An 18787-nucleotide genomic window follows, 5' to 3' on the forward strand; every position below is an offset into this window, starting at 1 on the left:
AAAAGGCAATAAAACACCATTACACAGACCAACGCTGTCTTGGGTGAACTCGAATTTTTCATTATTTTCTTTCCTACTCCTGCAAACTCCATTAGCCCTGCTAAATCTAGCAGAACTCAGTTGGCATGCCACCACCCAAGTCAGTGTTGCACTCCCTCTGGAGTTTCTCTTCTCAAAGATGTTCAAGCACTTTTTAAATACACCAACGCCTCATTACACTGGCATTAGATACCACACACATCAGGTCTGGTGATGCACTGCTCAGGCCCATGCTATCAGTCACCATCCCTACTATAGCTGGCGTTGTGTCCTGTCATACCTTCCCACTTGTCTAATACCAGTTCAATAGGTTTGCTGGCCCTAACACAATTTCACAGGCCCACTGAAGTCTTTATTCTCCTGCACTATAGACCACTCATTCCCAAAACCCGTGTTACCCCTTCTACTTCGCCCGTTTTCTGCAACTGTGCCCATAACTACATGGCAGAGTAGCTGACTCTTGCAAGCAGCACCCAGAAATGACAACTGATAACCACCCTCACTGCTTGAACTGAGGATGCTGATTCCTCATCCCCATTTATTTCTTCAATAAAGTTTTGACGTTAGTAATGTGCAACAGCTAGTCAACCAGATTTGGGTAATCTTTTATTTGCAGAATTTGCAGAGTGCAGAATAGCACTTGTGTACCTTGTTTCACCCCTCGAAGACATGGAGCAAGGTTTTGCATATTCTTATCTCTGCCTGTCACTTTGAATCAAGCCTGGAATACTCACTAGTGCCGGATGAGGCAATTTCATGTTACTTTAAAAAGCCTCACATAACTTCAGTCACTTTCGTCAGATGGTCACCCCACAGGTAGGCCATGTAACGACAAAGCACTGATGCAAATACACAAGTACAAGGTTCTGCTTGGAGACTGCATGCATTATATCATATCATGAAAAGCATGTTGAGTTCCAACATTTCACTCTCGTTACTGCCCGTATATGCCTCACAGAAATTACCTGCATGTTCTGGTTTAGGCCCGACAGGCACCCGTGGACGAGGCATCACATTGCTCTTTGGTTGGCTATAGGAACCAGCTGCATTTCCGAAGAAAAAAAGAAGTGAGCATCGCACAACCATTCAGTACCAGTTTCACAGCCAAAATATTAAGCTCTTCAGAAACTGTGAACTGAAACTAGTTGGGCACTGCACGAAATTGTATACGTTTTCATCAGTGAAAGCTAACAAGAATGCCTGGTACAGCAGCTAATACCCTCTCTCCAAACAATGTGCTTACGCAAGTAAAATGTTTTTAAAAATTTAAGTTTTCTTAACCTTGCTTTGAATAGTTTTCCCTGAACAAGCCAATGCCCAGGTTTGTGTGCCCATCCGTTTTTACAATGTATTTCTGTTTTCTTAACCCTCCTTTCAATAGTGTTTCCCTGAACAAAGCAATGCCCAGGCTTATTCATGTTTACAATGTAAACCCATTTTTATTTTCAACCCTGCTGTTAAAGCTCATAACCGCTTAGGACAAAGTTGTAACACAATAGCCTCCTTATTCTATGACGAAAGCATGACCATGACGCATAAAACAGTGATGCAAACACATGCTAAAATTACAACTCTCAGAATGCAGATAGAAGGTTTTGGTGCGACAGCGAGCCATACGAAAAACCTGCATCAGCTCTCCCCAACGTAAGTTTAGGCTAAACCTGCATTTGCACGGTTTGCTGCTGTGTTTTCAGCTAATAAGATGGAACAGCAATTAGAGCTCCCTTTGCAACAGGTTGCTTATCTGCTCTGTCGTGGCAAAATCTTAATCATAAAACATCGCAAAAACAGCAGCATCTTTCAAAGTTAAATCTCTGAAATAAATGGGTTCTGGCACATGCAAATTCCAACCATTGAGCAGTCAGGAATAACTTTGTTTAGAAAGTTTTGCATGAAACGAGTATTTTCACATCACCACCAGCACCGTCACAATTTTTGGATGCACCTGCTGCGAAACGCTCAGCAAAAGGTCTCAGGTTTTGCAGGAAAAATTAGGCTATATTCTAATACTGCACAAAACACAACGTAAGCTTGTTTGTTTTAGCTTTAATGGTGGTTTTACATGGGGACAACTTTCCCAATTTGATAACAACCCATACAAGTAGTAGATAAGTGCAATCATAGTGCACCTATTACAAATGACATTTATCCAACATTCGTTGAGCAACCAAACTAAAATCAGAATTGCAGTACCAACATCCAACCAAATGGCATATTACACTTCTTAGGTTACAGCATAAAGTGCATCAAAAATTTTCATAATCTCATGTACATTTTAAGCAGGTAACTAAGCATGCTAGACAAGAAAAAAATCCACCCAGCCGTAAAGCCTCAAAAGCGTGCCCTTCAATCCAACTTGGTCTCATGTCGTGGTACCATTCCAGTTTTTACACAGGCAAGAATAAAGAATCTGACGCATAAATTTTACATTTTTGCTTCAGGTTCTCATGCCCAAATTCTACGGAAGGTCTTAATGACATTAATTTTTACCTAAAATAAGGGTACATACACAAAGGGGCCAGATCTGAATTTGCACCAATAAGAAATAAAAGTCTGTACAGTTTGAAAACCAGACACTACTTTAGCTCTCCAACAAAGGCATTTAAAGGGACCATTAAGACGAAGTACAAGCTTGTTTTATTTGAAAGATTTGGTATTTCACGCTTCCAGCACGTGTCCGAAAGCAAAAAATGCTTTATACACTGAAAAATTGAACATTCTAAGCCAAAATTTTCTTCCTTTTAAAACACGTTTCGTGATGTCAGCAAAGATATATTTAGGGAGGGTGCCCAAAACGAATGTTTGTATGACGACTAAGGCTGTTTTTTTTTGTTTTGTTTGCTGTCTGCTTTCATAGATGGCACAATACTGCTCTGAACTTGGTGTTACTGACGAAATTTGTACCTGGCTAACTGTTGCTACGGTTGACAGTAATCGTTCATGAAACTCCGATTACACTTGACAAACAAGGTCACGTAAGTGGCAATGTCGCTGATGACATTTGGCCAGTGTAGTGTTACACAAGCTAAATGCACCCAGCAGCTCTGCTATTTCAGCCAGCACAATGCTTGCCGTACACACAGTGCTTGTGTTTACGTGTTTGTAATTTTCATTGCTTGCCCCCCCCATTCTTACTGGTATAAAAACTGTGCACCAAATTAAACAGCAAACAGCTCGTTCTACCAGCTAGAATCCCTCATTTGCATTATATTTTACCGGCCTCAGCCATCTGCAATGAGCTGCACATAATATGTCACGAGTTCAGTGCAGCACAGTAGCTAGGATGATAGACGCCCATTCTGCTTCCCTATTATACAACTTATTTTACTGAAGCTTGCATTAAACGTGATGTCAGTGCTATTCTAATAAGGTACTCTTTCAAATTAGGTAAACTCTCACTTTGTCTTTACGGCACCTTTAAACACGAATCCTAACATTGCTGCTGACGGCCCCGCTATAGAGAAGCATTCTAAGCTACACCATTACCCATCATTTCAAGAAAAAGTTATCACCTAATCCAGCAGTACTGTTCTCGTTGTGCTTACCTGCAGTTATTAAAACTGCAATCAAGTGCTATAATGGAGATTACCATGACAAACAGCAGTTACTTTGAAGCAGTAGTACTCCAGTTTGTTTCCTTTTATTTTCCAGCATTTCTGGTGTTAACAAGACTATTTGCAAGGCAACACAAGCTAGGGCTACGAGTGTTACAAGTACTCATTACTATTAAAAGTTTTATTACTACATATATCACAGGACATTTTTAGCACACACGATCAGTCAACACTGAATAAACGTGTGCAGATATCTTGAGAAGTTTCAGGCACAAGATGCTAAGCAAGCTTTTCTTGATTACTCAGATGTATGCTCAAGACCACTAGGAAGCAGGAATATGCCGTGCGATTTTGCCCCCCTTGCTAACAAGGACTGGCCATCCCTGGTTGGAAGCACATTCATTACTTGCATAACTCCACCCAGCAGCATTTACGATTTGTCAACACACAACCCTCTTAAAAACCAGACCCCAAGTATGCACATGACACTTTATTACTGAGGGTATCACCTCACCACAGCTGCAGCTAGAGCACATTCAGCCAATTGACTATGAAAAAAGAAGTAAAAAGAAAGCATACATATTTGAAAAACTCAGCACAAAGGCATGCCCTGCTAACAGTAATGCTGTAGGAACCTAAAATTTACATTTATTTTGAAAGAACTCTAAACAAGAACAGGAAAAGCACCATATTCGTTTCTTGTTTCTGCCAGAAATGGCTTAACAAGGCAGATAAGGCTACGAAAAATATTTAGAAAAGTGCAATTAGAAAAGTGCGACACAACTGACAACCTAAAGCAAGCCGCAACAAGGGCACACCACTCACTAAATACCCCACCCAGTTTTTGTAAACTTCCAGCTCAGCAGTAATAAACTGGGAACATGAAAACATGAACAGTTTCCCAGTTTCCATGCTTGCATCTGAGTAAATGATGACCACATGCATCCAATAAGCAGTTCCGTAAGGAGTCACTAGAATCTGCAGTTTCATGCCCATTGATGTAAATCCATCCAGCAGCACTGCTCTTGAAATGTCAGTAAACTGGAACACACTATGCATGAACAGTCTGAACTTATTGCCTTGGTCACACTGGCTGGATGCTTGCAGAGCATGTGACATCTTACAGCAAGACTATCACCACACACATCACACAAACAGCACTGCAGGGAGTACAATAGCATGTGCAGCTTCAGTTCCATAGGCGTAGGTCCATCGAGGAGCTTTCCCAAGTACACGCAAGTAGGCTGGTACATTGTTTCCACAGTAGTTGGAAGTCATTCGCTTGGTGACTCATCGGACGGATGTTTGCGGAGCATGTGGCGCTTAAACTGTTTTCACAGAAGTTGGAAGTCATTCGCTTGGTCACTCATTAGAAGGATGTTTACGGAGCATGTGGCGCTTAAAACTCTGCCTATCAGCAAAGACAGACGTGCAGACACTGCATGCATATGGTCTCTCACCAGTGTGAGTTTGCATGTGACGCTGAAGGCTCCGGCGCTTGAGCCACAGGTCACACACATCACACTTGTAGGTCCGTTCTGCCGTGTGTGTCTCCTCATGCTTCCTAAGAGAGCTGCTGTAGGCAAAAGTCCGGCCACACGTCTTGCAGGTGTACGGCTGCTCCCCGGTATGAGTGCGCAAGTGCAAAACCATCGTGGTGCGCAACCGAAAACCCTTCCCGCACACCTCGCACTTGTGCGGCTTTTCGCCCGTGTGCAGCAGCACATGTCGTGCAAGCCGACTCGGGCGAGTGGCGACAAATGAACACATTGAGCAAGGATACTCCTTGGCCTTGGGCTTTGTGTCAGGCAGTTCGCTGTACGAGTGTTCAGTCTGCTGTTTGCCATACGAGTGTTCAAAGTCCCCCCCACAAGTCTCCTCGTCAAACACTACCTGCATTGGGGCACTCAGCAACTGTTCTCCAAGCTCTCCTGATGGAAAGTGTTCTGTTGTAACTGGATCCAAAGCAAGCTTCTCTGAGGAATTTGCATAGCTTTTCAGCACCTCACCGGCTGTATCCATGTCAGCAGTGGCTCTGCCAGCAGTGCCATATTGGCTGGACTCAACCTCAACATAAATGACATCAGAGAGACTAGTGTCGAGAGATAAGTCATGAGGATTCCAGGGTGAGGGTTCCAGGAGGACAACCTCTTGTGTGGCTGTTCCGAACTGGTATAGGTCACCGCTTTCAAAGGACAAGGCTGAAAGAAAGCAAAAAAGTAGTTATTAGAAAGACAGTTTAATACTAACATAAGCATGTATCCCACAAAATGCAACATTAGAGTAAAAGGAGGGAAGTATGAGTAGAGAGGGCAACCACAATTACTGGCCCCTGTCGTGCTTGTGGCCTGCAAGCTTCTGTCTGGAATGTCAGCACTGGAATACAACAATCTTATATAATGTTTCATACAAGCTGCTTTCAGAGCCCTCCCATGTGACAGAATTCAGGTAATTTTCTTCTCTAGCAAGCCATAAAAGATTGTGTAAGCAATTTTACTTCAACTGATCGGTAAACAAAATGAGTAGCAGTTATTCTGCACTAATAGTGAAATGCCCTTTTCCCCCCTAAAGAATTACCAAGCCCCGCAAAAACAGAGCATACAGCAGTGAGTGGGAAAACAATGCAGCACTGAAACTGTTGGAGCTCTGAAGCACCTGCTTATCAACCTGGGATAATGCACCACGAACACACACTGAAAGATCCCTTCACCACCTGACAAGTGCTCGCATGCTTCAGCCTGATACATGAACAGTCATTGCACCTGCACCAAAATAACAGTGGGGAGCCGTGGTGGCTGTTACATTATGTTCTCCTAAAAGAGAGGCCAGGATGAAAGGCAGGATGAAAGGTTTTTAGTAAAAAGGTCCGTTCAAAAAACATGGTCTGTTCTAAAATTTGTGCCAGATAGCCACACTCAGGAAATTGACTTAGTACAAATGAAGCAAAAGCAAAAGACCGTAACAAGCAAAGCCGCCTGCGTTGGTGTCTTTTAATCTCATTCTCATGCAAATTGGCAGCTCCTAGATTTGATACGAGCAAGCTTTTTCAATCTAAATTTTTCAATTACAAATTTGCTGTTACTTCACATAAGGCTCAACTATGAATGAAGCCAACTTAATCATTACTCAAGTGGTTTGTGAGCTACATGACCTTATTGAAGAAGTTTGACACAACGAAGTTAGAAAAATTATGGCCAAAACATTAATATACAAGCTACAGCACCCCAAATGCATGTGATTAAACTGACACATGAAACACTTGCCAATCACAAAATTCAGGTAATCAAGACACTTCCCAGCAAAACATATACGCAGTAAACAATCCATAAAATCTTTACAAACGATGCCACAAATCCTCACGTTCACAGGGTATGTTCTACAAATGACAGACAAATAACATACAGCAATTAACGAAATGTAAAGATTCTGAGCACAAACTGACAGATGATAGAGTCGTTCAAAGCCAACAGCGGCTTCATCAAGCCTCCCGTAGTCCTCTGTCAGTCGGTGTCCATGTACAAATGAGAAGCGGAAGTGCAAAACCCGGGGACATACCAAAAACATGCAAGGCAGTCCCAGCGCCACCATTCAGTGTCACTTTCTTTTCCTCTAAAATTCCAACACATACAGTACAAGTAACGTGTAGTACACCGGCAGAAATGACGATTACGCTAGGTGCAATTCACTAGTATGCAGGAAAATTCGGCAAACCTGAACAGCACTGTGCAGTTCACGTTTAAATATATTTCTGATCAACTTGTATACAGCTTAATGGAAAATCATGTTTAAAGTATACCAAAAACACCAACATTTGAGAGGCAACAGCTGTAATTAAACAGTTGCCATGCAGGATGTGACAAGCAGCACCAGGTGCCGCAGACTATTCAGAACTATTCCACTGTAGTAAAAACACTACCTATACTCTTTGTTTTAAGAGCGTTATGCTTGCTCATAAAGTGAGGTTTTAACACATAAGCAACATAGTATTTATCGTGAAAAAAAGTTTTGCCAAGGAACTATACAACACTGCACATGTCACTAGATTTTAAGAGCGTTATGCTTGCTCATAAAGTGAGGTTTTAACATATAAGCAACATAGTATTTATCGTGAAAAAAAGTTTTGCCAAGGAACTATACAACACTGCACGTCACTAGATAGTTCGATTCAATGTTGTCATGAGCAGCAGAACGGGACGTCAGGTGGGTCATAGTTCAACCCTTCACAGAGCTTGTGTTTACCCTGCAGGTCCTTGCTGCAATCATCCTTCTGACACCTGCACCAATGCAACAAGCACTTTAAAAACTCAAAGCCACAGCAATGCTGGAGATAGTGCGCATGCATAGTCTAATGGACCCCTCTTCACTTGCGAGCACCAGCATTTATGCCAGGACCAAGCAATGGCACTGTACCTACTCCAGTGGGACTGTTAAGACATCAAGCATCACCCCAATCATCGACAAAACCTAGATATTGACTATAAAAAAGGGCACAGACAAACTCACGCTTCACTGGCTTATCAGCTGCATCAGGTTCAGCATGTAATGCCATTGGTGGTTACAACCGAGGTATGCATCCATCATTTATTTTTGCTAAGACTAGTAATGGTAACCTGCTGTAATTGCTGAGTGCCTGCTGCCTGGTTATGTAGTGTAGATGTGCAAGTATTGCTAGGGAAATTATGCTGTTGAGAGATGCGGAGGAATATCCGGGCCAATACAACCCAACAATACAAGACCACACTACCATGCTTTTGTTATCGAGACCAAAGGTTGGCCAGGCTGCCACTGTAGCCAGCCACCCACCATAAGGACATTAACAGGCATCATCAATGCTCAACAGGCTTTTCTTTTTGAACTTAGCATATACATGACACCTGTACGACCTCAAAAATTGTATTAAAAAGAAATGAAGAACAAAGCAACTGCCTAAATAAAAAAATTCAGCAACTCTTGCAGTTTAGATGCAACGACTAAAAAACAGCGGAGCTGGTGGCCTTCACTAGCTATGACGGCTTTTCCTAGGTCTGTACATCTTATTGGTAGATTGGACATGAATGCCGCCAAGTGCATGCCATCTCTCTCAAGTACAAAGACCTGCACGTCGATGCCTATGTCACCCCTAAGCACAGCCAATCCCTGACGTGCACCACCCCACCTAAACATCTGTCCACATCAACGCAGCCTAAGTACATGCCAACACCTGCACTACGAACCCAAAGAAAATGCCGAGCACCCCGAATGTGACAATAGCACAAGCAGATAGGCGGCAGTTTCATAACGCAAGGAACCCTGACATCATTCCAGCATTGGGAAGCATTTTTTTCCTTGACGCACGCACTCCCCCACCTGCTCGTCAGCTCCTTGACTCCTCGCCACATTTCCTCACTTCCTGGCCCAGCATTTTTCTCCTGTCTACTTTGCTGCGCCGAGTACTGAGCGATGCCAGGCATGGATAAAACTCAAGCTTAAACATAAGCTTTGCTATTAAAATTTAATGTTACAGGCACAAGAAAAATCAAAAGCCCAAGGACAACCTTTTTTTACATTTCATAAACATTTTCTGACGACACCTAAAACACCCCTGCAACACTTTTGCCCAAGTACTTTTGTAGACCTACATTGGTTCTTCGTGTCATTCAGATACAGACGCAAAAAGAACTATTAGGATCAGTGCGCAAATAAGAAAGTTATTCAAAATTTACGCCTACAAATGCACGCAAATGCAGCACAGGCAACGTCACGCTCAAAGCCTCCGAATATGACGACAAACTGCGGGTACCCTAAACACCCTACGATTGCCTGAGCTTGCAATATTTTGTATATGTCATTGTATCGGCCAAACAAAGCCTAAATAGTGCTTTACTTCACATTGTTTTCCTTAAAGGAGGCCTAACACTTAATCACGGATAATACAAGGGCATACACTACTGCCCACTTAGCGCAAACGATGTCGTGTTCACCAAGAAATTAATAAATATAGCTAAAATTTTGATTCTCTCACCAAATCGTGTGTTTCTGTGACGTCTGCCATGAAGTCACAAGGGCAGGTATTCAAACGAACTTCCAGTGAGTCATTAGGCTCTGCAGCCTTGTTTACCGTCAGTCCTCTCAGATGGTGCTTGCATACTGAGTCGCGAACCGTTGTCCGCCGTTGCTTTGTTTTTTATCGTATTTGCACCTGGCTAGTTTTTGTTAAGAAACAAAGAAATCCTTAAGTGAAAAATAGGGTATGCTTGACAAACAGGGTCACGTAAGACAACATAGCTTACTCCAATTGCAACAAGGTCGAGAACTGGGCCAGTTGGTATACATTCATTCTGAGGGAGCAGCGCAAACTAGACAGGACAAAGGGTAGGACACAACACGAGCGCTTACTCCAATTGGCCAGTGTCGTGTGAGACAACTCCGAAGTGGCGGACTGCTGTGGAGCTAAAACGACCACAGTGCGCCCAGTACTAACAGCCGCGCACATCGGCACTCCAATGTTTACATGTATTTTCCTAACTTTCATTGTTTCCACATCATTCTTACTGCTGTAAAATGAATATGTATTACACCTAAGTGCAAATAGCTCGTTCTGCAAGCTTTTTAGGCTGCCTATTTGTATTTGCTTTTGCTGGCCTCAGCCAATCACACAGCTGAGCATATGACACCATAGGTTCTGTTACAGGAAATTTGCTAGTGGGTCGCATGGACATTCCCTTTCTCCTAATTATATCGCTTATTTGAGCGAAGGATGTATTAAAAGCGGTGTCAGTATGATTCTAACGAGGCAATCTTTTGAATGAAACAAACTTGTGTTCTGTCTGCATGGCCCTTTTAACTTCTATCCGCATGACTGGATTCATCTGCAAGATCGGTTCATAATGAACAAACGTTATCACTGCCAGAATATCTGAAAAACAACAAAAGCTACACACACACACAAAGATGTTCATTGACGTCCAGGCATTGTATGCCAATTTCTTGCGCCTTACCCCTGGCTCAAATGGCCAAGTGGTTAACACATCAGACTGCTTTTGAAGGCCAGCAGTGCGACCCACCAGAGCCCTAGTTTTTTTGTGTGTAAACATCTCCCAGATTCTTTTTTTAATATCTGGATAGGTGACTTTCTCGCCTTTCTGTGAATCCATAAGTGGAGTCCACGTCAAGCCTCAGCAGCAATGCAGCGCACACAATTCACACTTGAATCACTTGGGGCATTCTTCAAAGTAAGTATTGCTATGAACAGTCTCGCTGTTAACAAAAATAGTTTGAATAGTATGGTAGAGCTAAGAAAACAAAGCCTAGCAACACATCAATGCAGTGACGAGCAAGCTACTTCGGCGAGTTGCGAATGCCATTAATGTTCAATCAAACTCCGCTCGATTTCACTCAATACTGCACTGCGAGTTATGTTTTCAAGCCATGCATCACACTATGCTTCCAGGTTTTGCAACCAATCAGTGCAAGTTATTCTTCAAAGCTTCGTGTCTACAGCATGTTTGCTGTAGACTTCAATCACTCGGATGATATTGGTGACAATTCTACATTTGTGCAATCCTGGTCAGGAACACATGATCAGGAACACACAACTTCCAAGAACCTCATAAATGCGCAAAAATGACAAAACTCGAGCGGATAAACTAAACAAATTACACGAACACAGCCACCATGGTTTCTTATTTGGCCTCGGTATGCCAATACAGCTGCACAAAGTACACCACTACCCATCGGTTTATAGAAAAGACATAGGTCTTACTGGCTGCTTTTCCACTCAACAAATGGGCCCAATGCCCATAGTAGCTATACTAAGGGTTTCACTGAACTATGTGGTGTCACGATTCTGCAATTTATTCTCCCTCCTTTCCTGCACTGCCAAGGAAAGATCAATTACACTAGAGCATGAACAAGTTGAGCAGCCACAGCCTTCTTTTGAGCACAAGAAGCCCTCAACGCACCTCCATTACATTTCTTTGCCTGTGCCACAGCGGAACAAACATATGTAATGTTAAGGAGCCGCATCATTTAAAATGACAAGTGCACAGATTTCACAACAATAACTATAAAGTGCACAACTTGAGCTTTCGATGTGTAATTAAAAAAATTAGCATAGCAATCTGGCATTCCTACAAGCCATCCACTTGCACACATTCTTAAAAAGGTATGGACATCAATTTTGGTGTTAATATTATTACACACCTTGGTTCCTTTACTCAACAGAATACCCTGGCTGAAAAATGAGCAGCCTGCGATGCATGAAACATACAATTTGATCTCTTTTATTATGCCGATGGAGCAGCATACGGAGTGTTGAGCAATAAATGGACATCCGCGTGACATCACTGCGTGGTAGGGAAAAGAAAAATGTAGCCGTGTGCCTCCAATGCTCGTCAGAAACTCGCGACGTCACTTCACACAAGCGGCTTAGCGAACGATGATTGGGCGCTATCACTTTCACAAACTGATGTACGTAGCCAGACCTACAAGCATAACGGCTCCCTGGAATATGCTTTTGCCGAAAACTGAGTTCCACGTGCAGTAGAGGAGTTGCTAGTAAAGCCCAGAATCACAACAGAAGCCGCCATCAGGTGTTTTATTGAAAGTGGCCATCAAATTTCCACTGCAATGCTGGGCCTAACACCTTCAGGCAGCTTATCTGCTCACCTCCAGCAACGGGGCAGTGAAACGCCTGTTCCAGATTTTGCAGTATTTTAACGTCCAGACAAAACGGCGAGGTCATTCTGCGATTCTGACATACGCGCCCTCCGAGCTGGGAGCACAGGAAACCAGAACGGACGATTTTGGGGCCTTTCAATGTAATTAATTATCGCATGCTCAAGTATTTAAAGTGCTGTTTCGAGTTCATCTGGCCATTAAGCATTTATGAAATCAATAAAAAAGTAACATAAAATTTTGGTGTCAGTACTCCTTTAACAGTTTGGTGCAAAAAGAAAACACAGAAGCTCTCTATGGACTGCTTTGCCTCAGGGTCCAGACTGCCCCCATACAGAGCAGCCCTCTACTTTGTGCCTGGACGGCAGTTCTACAATACCTGTTGGTAGCACCAACCAAAGGTAGGTGGATTCCCTGGTCAGCCAAAAGGGCCACTGGTGGGACCTGGGATGGATCGCTCACCTGGCATTCAGCAACACCCTCGGCAATTGTAAGGCCTGGAAGAAAAGCTTGCACAGAAAGCAGAGCCATGCACAGGGAGCACACTGATGTGTTGGAAGCCAACACATGAAAGCCTGCACACACGCAACGCCTTAAAGGCATGCCGACATAAGCTACAATGTCTAGTTTTTTTGTAAGGTACCTAGAACAGCTTTGGAGGTCGTCGACCCATTACATGCCTTTTTTGACAGAGAAACGTGCATTTGAAAGTGCCACGTTCCTATAAGCAACCTTCTCACTGGTGTGCTGATGTTAGCCATCACCATACAATCATCAATTGGTGGGGCAAAATTAAGAGTGCAAGCATGCCCGACCTTAATACCCCTGAGTGAACAAGAAACCCTGAAATATTAGAAATCAAATTTTTGCACACCCACACTGCCTAAAACCACAATTGTAAACCAGCGCTGTGAATGCTCTTTTTTTTTTCAAGTGCTACAGACAACAAACTACAGCTCTAGATTTTCACCTCAAGAATAAGCGGACACAGTATTCACACTACACAATGCAGGCACAAATAATAGCATCCTCGATAAACACGCACTGAGGTTGCCTCCAAAACCCACACGGTGTGCAGTGCGCCACGATGGTGCACACCGGCATGGAGCGTTGATCGAGGAGAAACTGAGCGGTTCTACACTAGTGTCATCTGTTGGGTGACAGCAACTCATGAAAGCGTTGACAAGTTTTACTAAAGCAGCTCAATACGACACAGTGCTGCTACAAACTATTTACTGAATGTCACTGCACAACTTATATCCCTTACACATGCGCGACAAAGTCCTCGGACTAAACAGCCACCTACAAGCTGCCTCGCGTGTTCCGAGAGCCATAGTAATGCGAGTGCCCGTAGTCATGGCCTGTCCCTCAGCTGCGGCAAGATATGTAGGCCCTTCATGGTCTAGGCACTCAGGTGACTATGTGATAGCTCATTAAAAGAAAACGAATGCAAAGCTCCAATAACTATTTCAACTGGCTGGCCATGTGGCCTTAATTCTTTCAAGTAAGCGAAATTTCTATATGGCCCATAATGTTTGTGTGCTCACATGGAATCTCTGGACTTTATTAGTGACTGTTCGGAGCCTGTCGCATCGTTGCCCGATGAATTTGCAACCAAGTAATCCTTGTCAGTAAGAAAATACAGCTGTTTCCCCTTCACTAGAGTGTGTTCACGCATTGTTGCTGCAGCAGACAACGGAGGAAGCCGTTTCCTCAGCGTCATTCGCGATGCATCTTGGGATTGCACCCTGGTGCTCAGTCAACTCTCGGCATGCGAGAGGGCAACCAAAAATTGCACCGCGACGGTGTGTCTCGGTTTTGGAGGGCAGATGGTGCGCACTGGTGTGGTTTATCGAGGACGCTATAAGAGTCGAGCGAATTCCCTCTGATGTCCACTTAATGAGCAACGCAAATGAACTAACACAAATTCTGACATTCCAAGTCTTTTCGCATGGAACAGCTTGCAGCATTGACAACTGCCAGTGACTTCTGCGATCTCTCATAGTTCACACACAGTCCATAGTTTATCACAAGGCTGCTTGCTGCCGGCTTCACGTGGCTCACCCCACCACGTGGCCCACCTCATCTGTAAACAATGCGCGTTAGCATACCGGTATAGACGAGTTAGTTTCTTGCTCTAGATTTCCTTTAACATGCAAACCAAGCCTCCACTGGTCCAATCCACTCAACATTTCCTCCTATGAACACCCACCCAATCTAGCATATCCCTCACAAAAAACAAAGTTTTGCAACGACCAATTAAATCAAGTGTATTCTTTAGCGGCGGTGGCAGTTCAGTCGATCATATCCTCGTGAAAAACAGCACGTAGACGAGGATGAAGAAAGAAAATTCACTAACAGAGGGGTAGTGTGATTCCTTTGATTGGCCCTCGTCTGGCACCGCGTTTTGCCGAAATACGCACGCCGGTGACTGTGATACCGCATTCAAAGAAAACGAATGCAGAGCTCCAATAATTACTGGCTGGCCATGCGGCAAAATCCCTGGCCAAACTGGATTGGCTCACTGATTAGCTAGAGCAACGTAATAATTTACAGTGACTTTGGCTATTCAGTGAGCAGAAGCAGTATGGCCGCTTGGGTAAAATCAACATAGACAGCTCCCATGGCCACCATCATGGAACACTACACCATTGCCGGCATAGTTCACTTTACCATGCTGCCATTGTCAGTTATCTCTCAATGTACTTCCACGGCACCAACTGTGTGCCTCGAATGTTACGCTGTCGATGCAGAAGCCAATGCCTGTCTTCGCACTACATATGAATCCACTTCCTTCAGCAGAAAACTGCGTGCACCTACCAAAACACGGAACTTGTTGCCCTCTTCACTTTGATCACGACTGGCTTCATAGATAGCAATCTGCCCATGCTCGCCAATGCTGCGCGCCGAATTTATTATTGCTCGTTTGGTTTTTTTTAGACTGCCCCGAAGCCACTGCACCAGCTGGCACTGCCATTAATCCCCATTTCTCCACAGAATACGCATTTGCTCAGCCTGCCATCGTTGTTATTTCGTCTTTGTTTCTGTCCGCTGGGCTCATTCCTTGCCGATTCCCACTGCGGGAAGTGGGAATCACACCCATCACACCCTCTGTGGGATGGGCGGCGTGCTCAAATAAAAGTTTCTAACGCGAAATTTTTGCTCGGCTAGGCTGGCGAAAAGCAGGCGTTCACCGAACACACACCCACGTGAATATCGTCCGCAAAAAACTGTCTACAGCTGCTTACCCTTTCCAACGCGTTCCACAGTAATCCATGGAATGCTATTCCGTGCCCACGGAGAAAGAGAAGTATTTGAGGAGGGGAATCTGCCGGGCTGGGACAGTGCGGGCGGGCGGCGCATTAATGTCACTGTCTGGCGAGGAGGAAATGCAGCTTGCGGAGCAGAACAACAGATAGCGCATCAAGCGCGTTGCCATAGTTTACATGTTCTTCTACGGACGCGAAGCACAAAAATCATAATATGATCGAATATATTGTGAAAATTGCCAGATTTCTTTCTGTAAAATCAATAAATAGAAGTGCTGGGCATTTTAGCAGCAGCTATTAATAAATACTGCCCTAGTTACAAGCCGTACCGCGCTTGAAATGAAGCACTCGAAGGAATTCGCGAGCAGACGACGTGTGCCTACGCCGCCTTCCCGCCACAAGTGGTTCACTCTCGTCGCTCTCGCGAGCGGGTTCTCAGATTTGCACGTGCTTTTCATGTTGCACAGGCCGGGCGGGGAAGTTAGGACAGTCTGAATACGAACTAATGGCAGAGAGGACAAGAACCCTTATTCACTGTAACTAATCATACCTAGATTCTCAACTACGTTTTTTTTAGGTTTCACGTTCTAGAAAAATCAAAGCCCCTTCGTCTTACGACAACGATGTTGAGACGCGAAGATTTCTTCCACCGTAAACCGACTCCAATTAAAGTTTAGTCGCGCGACGGATTCGTCGGTGTCATCTGCCCACGCTGGCAATGCACTGGCTGACCTTGAACCGGCACACCTTTTCCCTCTGGCGCCTCGCGACAGAAAGCACGTCGGTGCCGTGCCCAGTAAGGTCCCTGTGGCCTTAGTGCCCGGCACCGTGACTTTATCGCGCCGCCGGAGCAAGCCCTGTTGCGCCTCGTCAATAATTCTTGCTCCGTGTTCATGCCATAGCATTGATAGCGTGCACAGATCCAAAAGAATAAAAAAAGAAACATTCAGCCAGTTTCCTTCTGCAGCATACCAACAGAAAAATGAACACGAAGAACCAGTTTGCACGCACGGTTTCATATAGTGCATCAAAAGAAACGAAAAAACAGGAAGAAGCACTTCACGCGCAGTTAATTCCCATTGGCTTACGACGCATAGCATGAGTAAAACGACAAAAACACTAGCCTGAATCAGAAATTTCCCGCACAGTCTTGGAATTCAGCTTCTGAGGCAGTGTAGCAGCCGCATGAATCGTAATTCTTGAAAAAATAGGTGCAGTGAGTGTAATGCCGAGGTTGTAGGTTACGACAAGGTCGACAACTGGGCTAGTTGGTATACATTCCTTATGATGAGACAGCGGAAACTACACAAAGACAGAAGGACCTCTTGTGCCGTTGAGTTTGCTCTGTTCCATCATAAGGATTGTAGGTTACAGTCGACTTAACAAGAACGGCAAAAAAACTTACCAAAAGAAACTGTTTCGCGAAAGAATGTGCTGAAAGATCCCGCAATATTTTTTGCATCGTACTTTCAGTGAACATATTGTACGGCCTGGTATTTGTTGCAAACAGCTGAGCAAGCCGGGCAGGCGCACATTGCAGGCAATTCGTTTCAACCAGGTTCTGATCGCTTCGGTACAAGGGCAGTGGCTCAAAAAAAAACATTGTTCTTACTGCAAGCACTGACTTGAGATGGCCACCGTACTCAACTTTGCATTTTGTTGGGCTTGTAAGCCTACCCGATGAAGCTTTACAAACGTGGCACTCCAGTTATGGTGAAAACACCGCAGTGCTGCTGAATATGTTGCCATTGATTAGTGCTGCCTTCGCTAAAAAATATTGTTTTTCCACAAGAATGACGGTGCTTCCACGTACAGAATGGCGCTGGTTGGGCGTTTATACAAACTGCAACCTCCCCAGTGAATTTTTGCCCGTGCATGGACGCGCTTCGCGTCGAAAGAAAGCTCGTCAACGTAAAGCGAAGTTGACAAATTTTCCGCATGTTTAAATGAACAAAAGCGATTGAAAATGAACGTTAGTCGAGCAGGCGTATATGGTAGCGGCGTGGTTTACGTGTGTACTTTGGCGCTTGCACGGCTACAAAACAGGGCTAGACTAAACTGTGAATTCTCGTTGCTGACCGGTATCATAGGTAGTAATAGGTACAATCGGCACTGATTGGTACGAACGCTACATTTTATGAGATCAGTCACATGCCCCACTGCGAGTGAAGTCGGCGAGTTTGCGCATGAAACTTAGCCACACCTGACGGTGCGCGGCGTCCGTAAACGGCAATGTTTTGGCACGCTGGCTCCCACTGTCTCCGGCAGCGACGGGCAGGTCGCTACCTATAAAAGCCGGTCGTGACTTTGATACACAACCTCGCACTTTGAAAGCGGCAGCGAAAAACACCTCAAATAACTTTTCTGTGCAAGTAACCGGCCCAACACAGGGTAGGGTCGCAACGCGAAGGTCGCGCCACGAACGCCCCGTCAATTTTACTTGAACGTCGAAAAACGCGATTACAGCGGGTGCAGTTTTGAACGGCAGGGAGCGAAGCGAGGTTGACACGGCCCCCGTCGTTCTGATAACGCGCTTATTGTGGCAGAGTTACGAGAGACCAAGTTAGGCGTGAATTCCACGTAGAACCACGCACATTCACAAATATGCAATAGACTCGGCCATCAGAGCAACTTGACCGCACGTGCGACTTGGCCGCCGTCCTCAGATCCCACCTGTACCGTCGCAGATGTTCCGGCGGCCCATTTGAACGAGGCGAACGTAGGAGAACTTGACGATCCTTTGCACGACACGCTTCTCCGGCACCACTGAAGCACAATGGCACCAACCGCCGAAAGAAAGACTTTTTGCAGAGCGCCAGGATTCCGCCTTGTCAACGAAGAAACCAAAGGAACTTCCACGGAAGTTAGTGGCGGAAGAAGAGTGATCCAAACAATTCATCAAAAGTGAAGCCAAAAACGTGCAAAATTCGTTAGGGGCGCTGCAATCGCAAAACTCAAAATTGTGGCGCAGTGGTAGAATACTCGCTTAACACGCAAAAGGCCGAGGTTCGATTCCCAGTAGGAAAACTACGTTATAATTTTTTTTGTTTTTCTCTTTTAATGCCCGCGAAACCTTACGTAACTACGATTAAGGGTTACTTCATCGACCTATGGTATTTATTTTCTGTTCGGCACTCTGTCAGTGAAATCAATATTCGTGCTTTCTTGGCACAGAGACAAATAGCTCCGAAATTTTCTTAGCACCGAATACATACATATTTATATATATTTATCATACATACATACGCATAGAGGATGGTTGCAAGCTGG

At 44.4% G+C, this 18787-nt stretch overlaps 1 protein-coding gene across 1 annotated transcript; it reads right to left on the reverse strand.

Annotated features, from left to right (window-relative positions):
* Positions 1-614: 614 nt before the first annotated feature.
* On the reverse strand, positions 615-18366 carry LOC144158448 (uncharacterized). Its single transcript, XM_077689327.1, has 4 exons — positions 18191-18366; positions 12628-12757; positions 7833-7867; positions 615-5794 (listed from the first exon to the last, which is right to left on the reverse strand). The coding sequence occupies exons 1-4, from the start codon at positions 18219-18221 to the stop codon at positions 4956-4958; spliced, it is 1035 nt and encodes a 344-aa protein (XP_077545453.1). The 5' UTR covers positions 18222-18366; the 3' UTR covers positions 615-4955.
* Between the last annotated feature and the right edge of the window lie 421 nt (positions 18367-18787).

Source organism: Haemaphysalis longicornis, unplaced genomic scaffold (genome assembly GCF_048455015.1).
Source record: "Haemaphysalis longicornis isolate Haplotype H1 unplaced genomic scaffold, Haemaphysalis longicornis Haplotype H1 scaffold_10, whole genome shotgun sequence".
NCBI classification, from domain to species: domain Eukaryota; kingdom Metazoa; phylum Arthropoda; class Arachnida; order Ixodida; family Ixodidae; genus Haemaphysalis; species Haemaphysalis longicornis.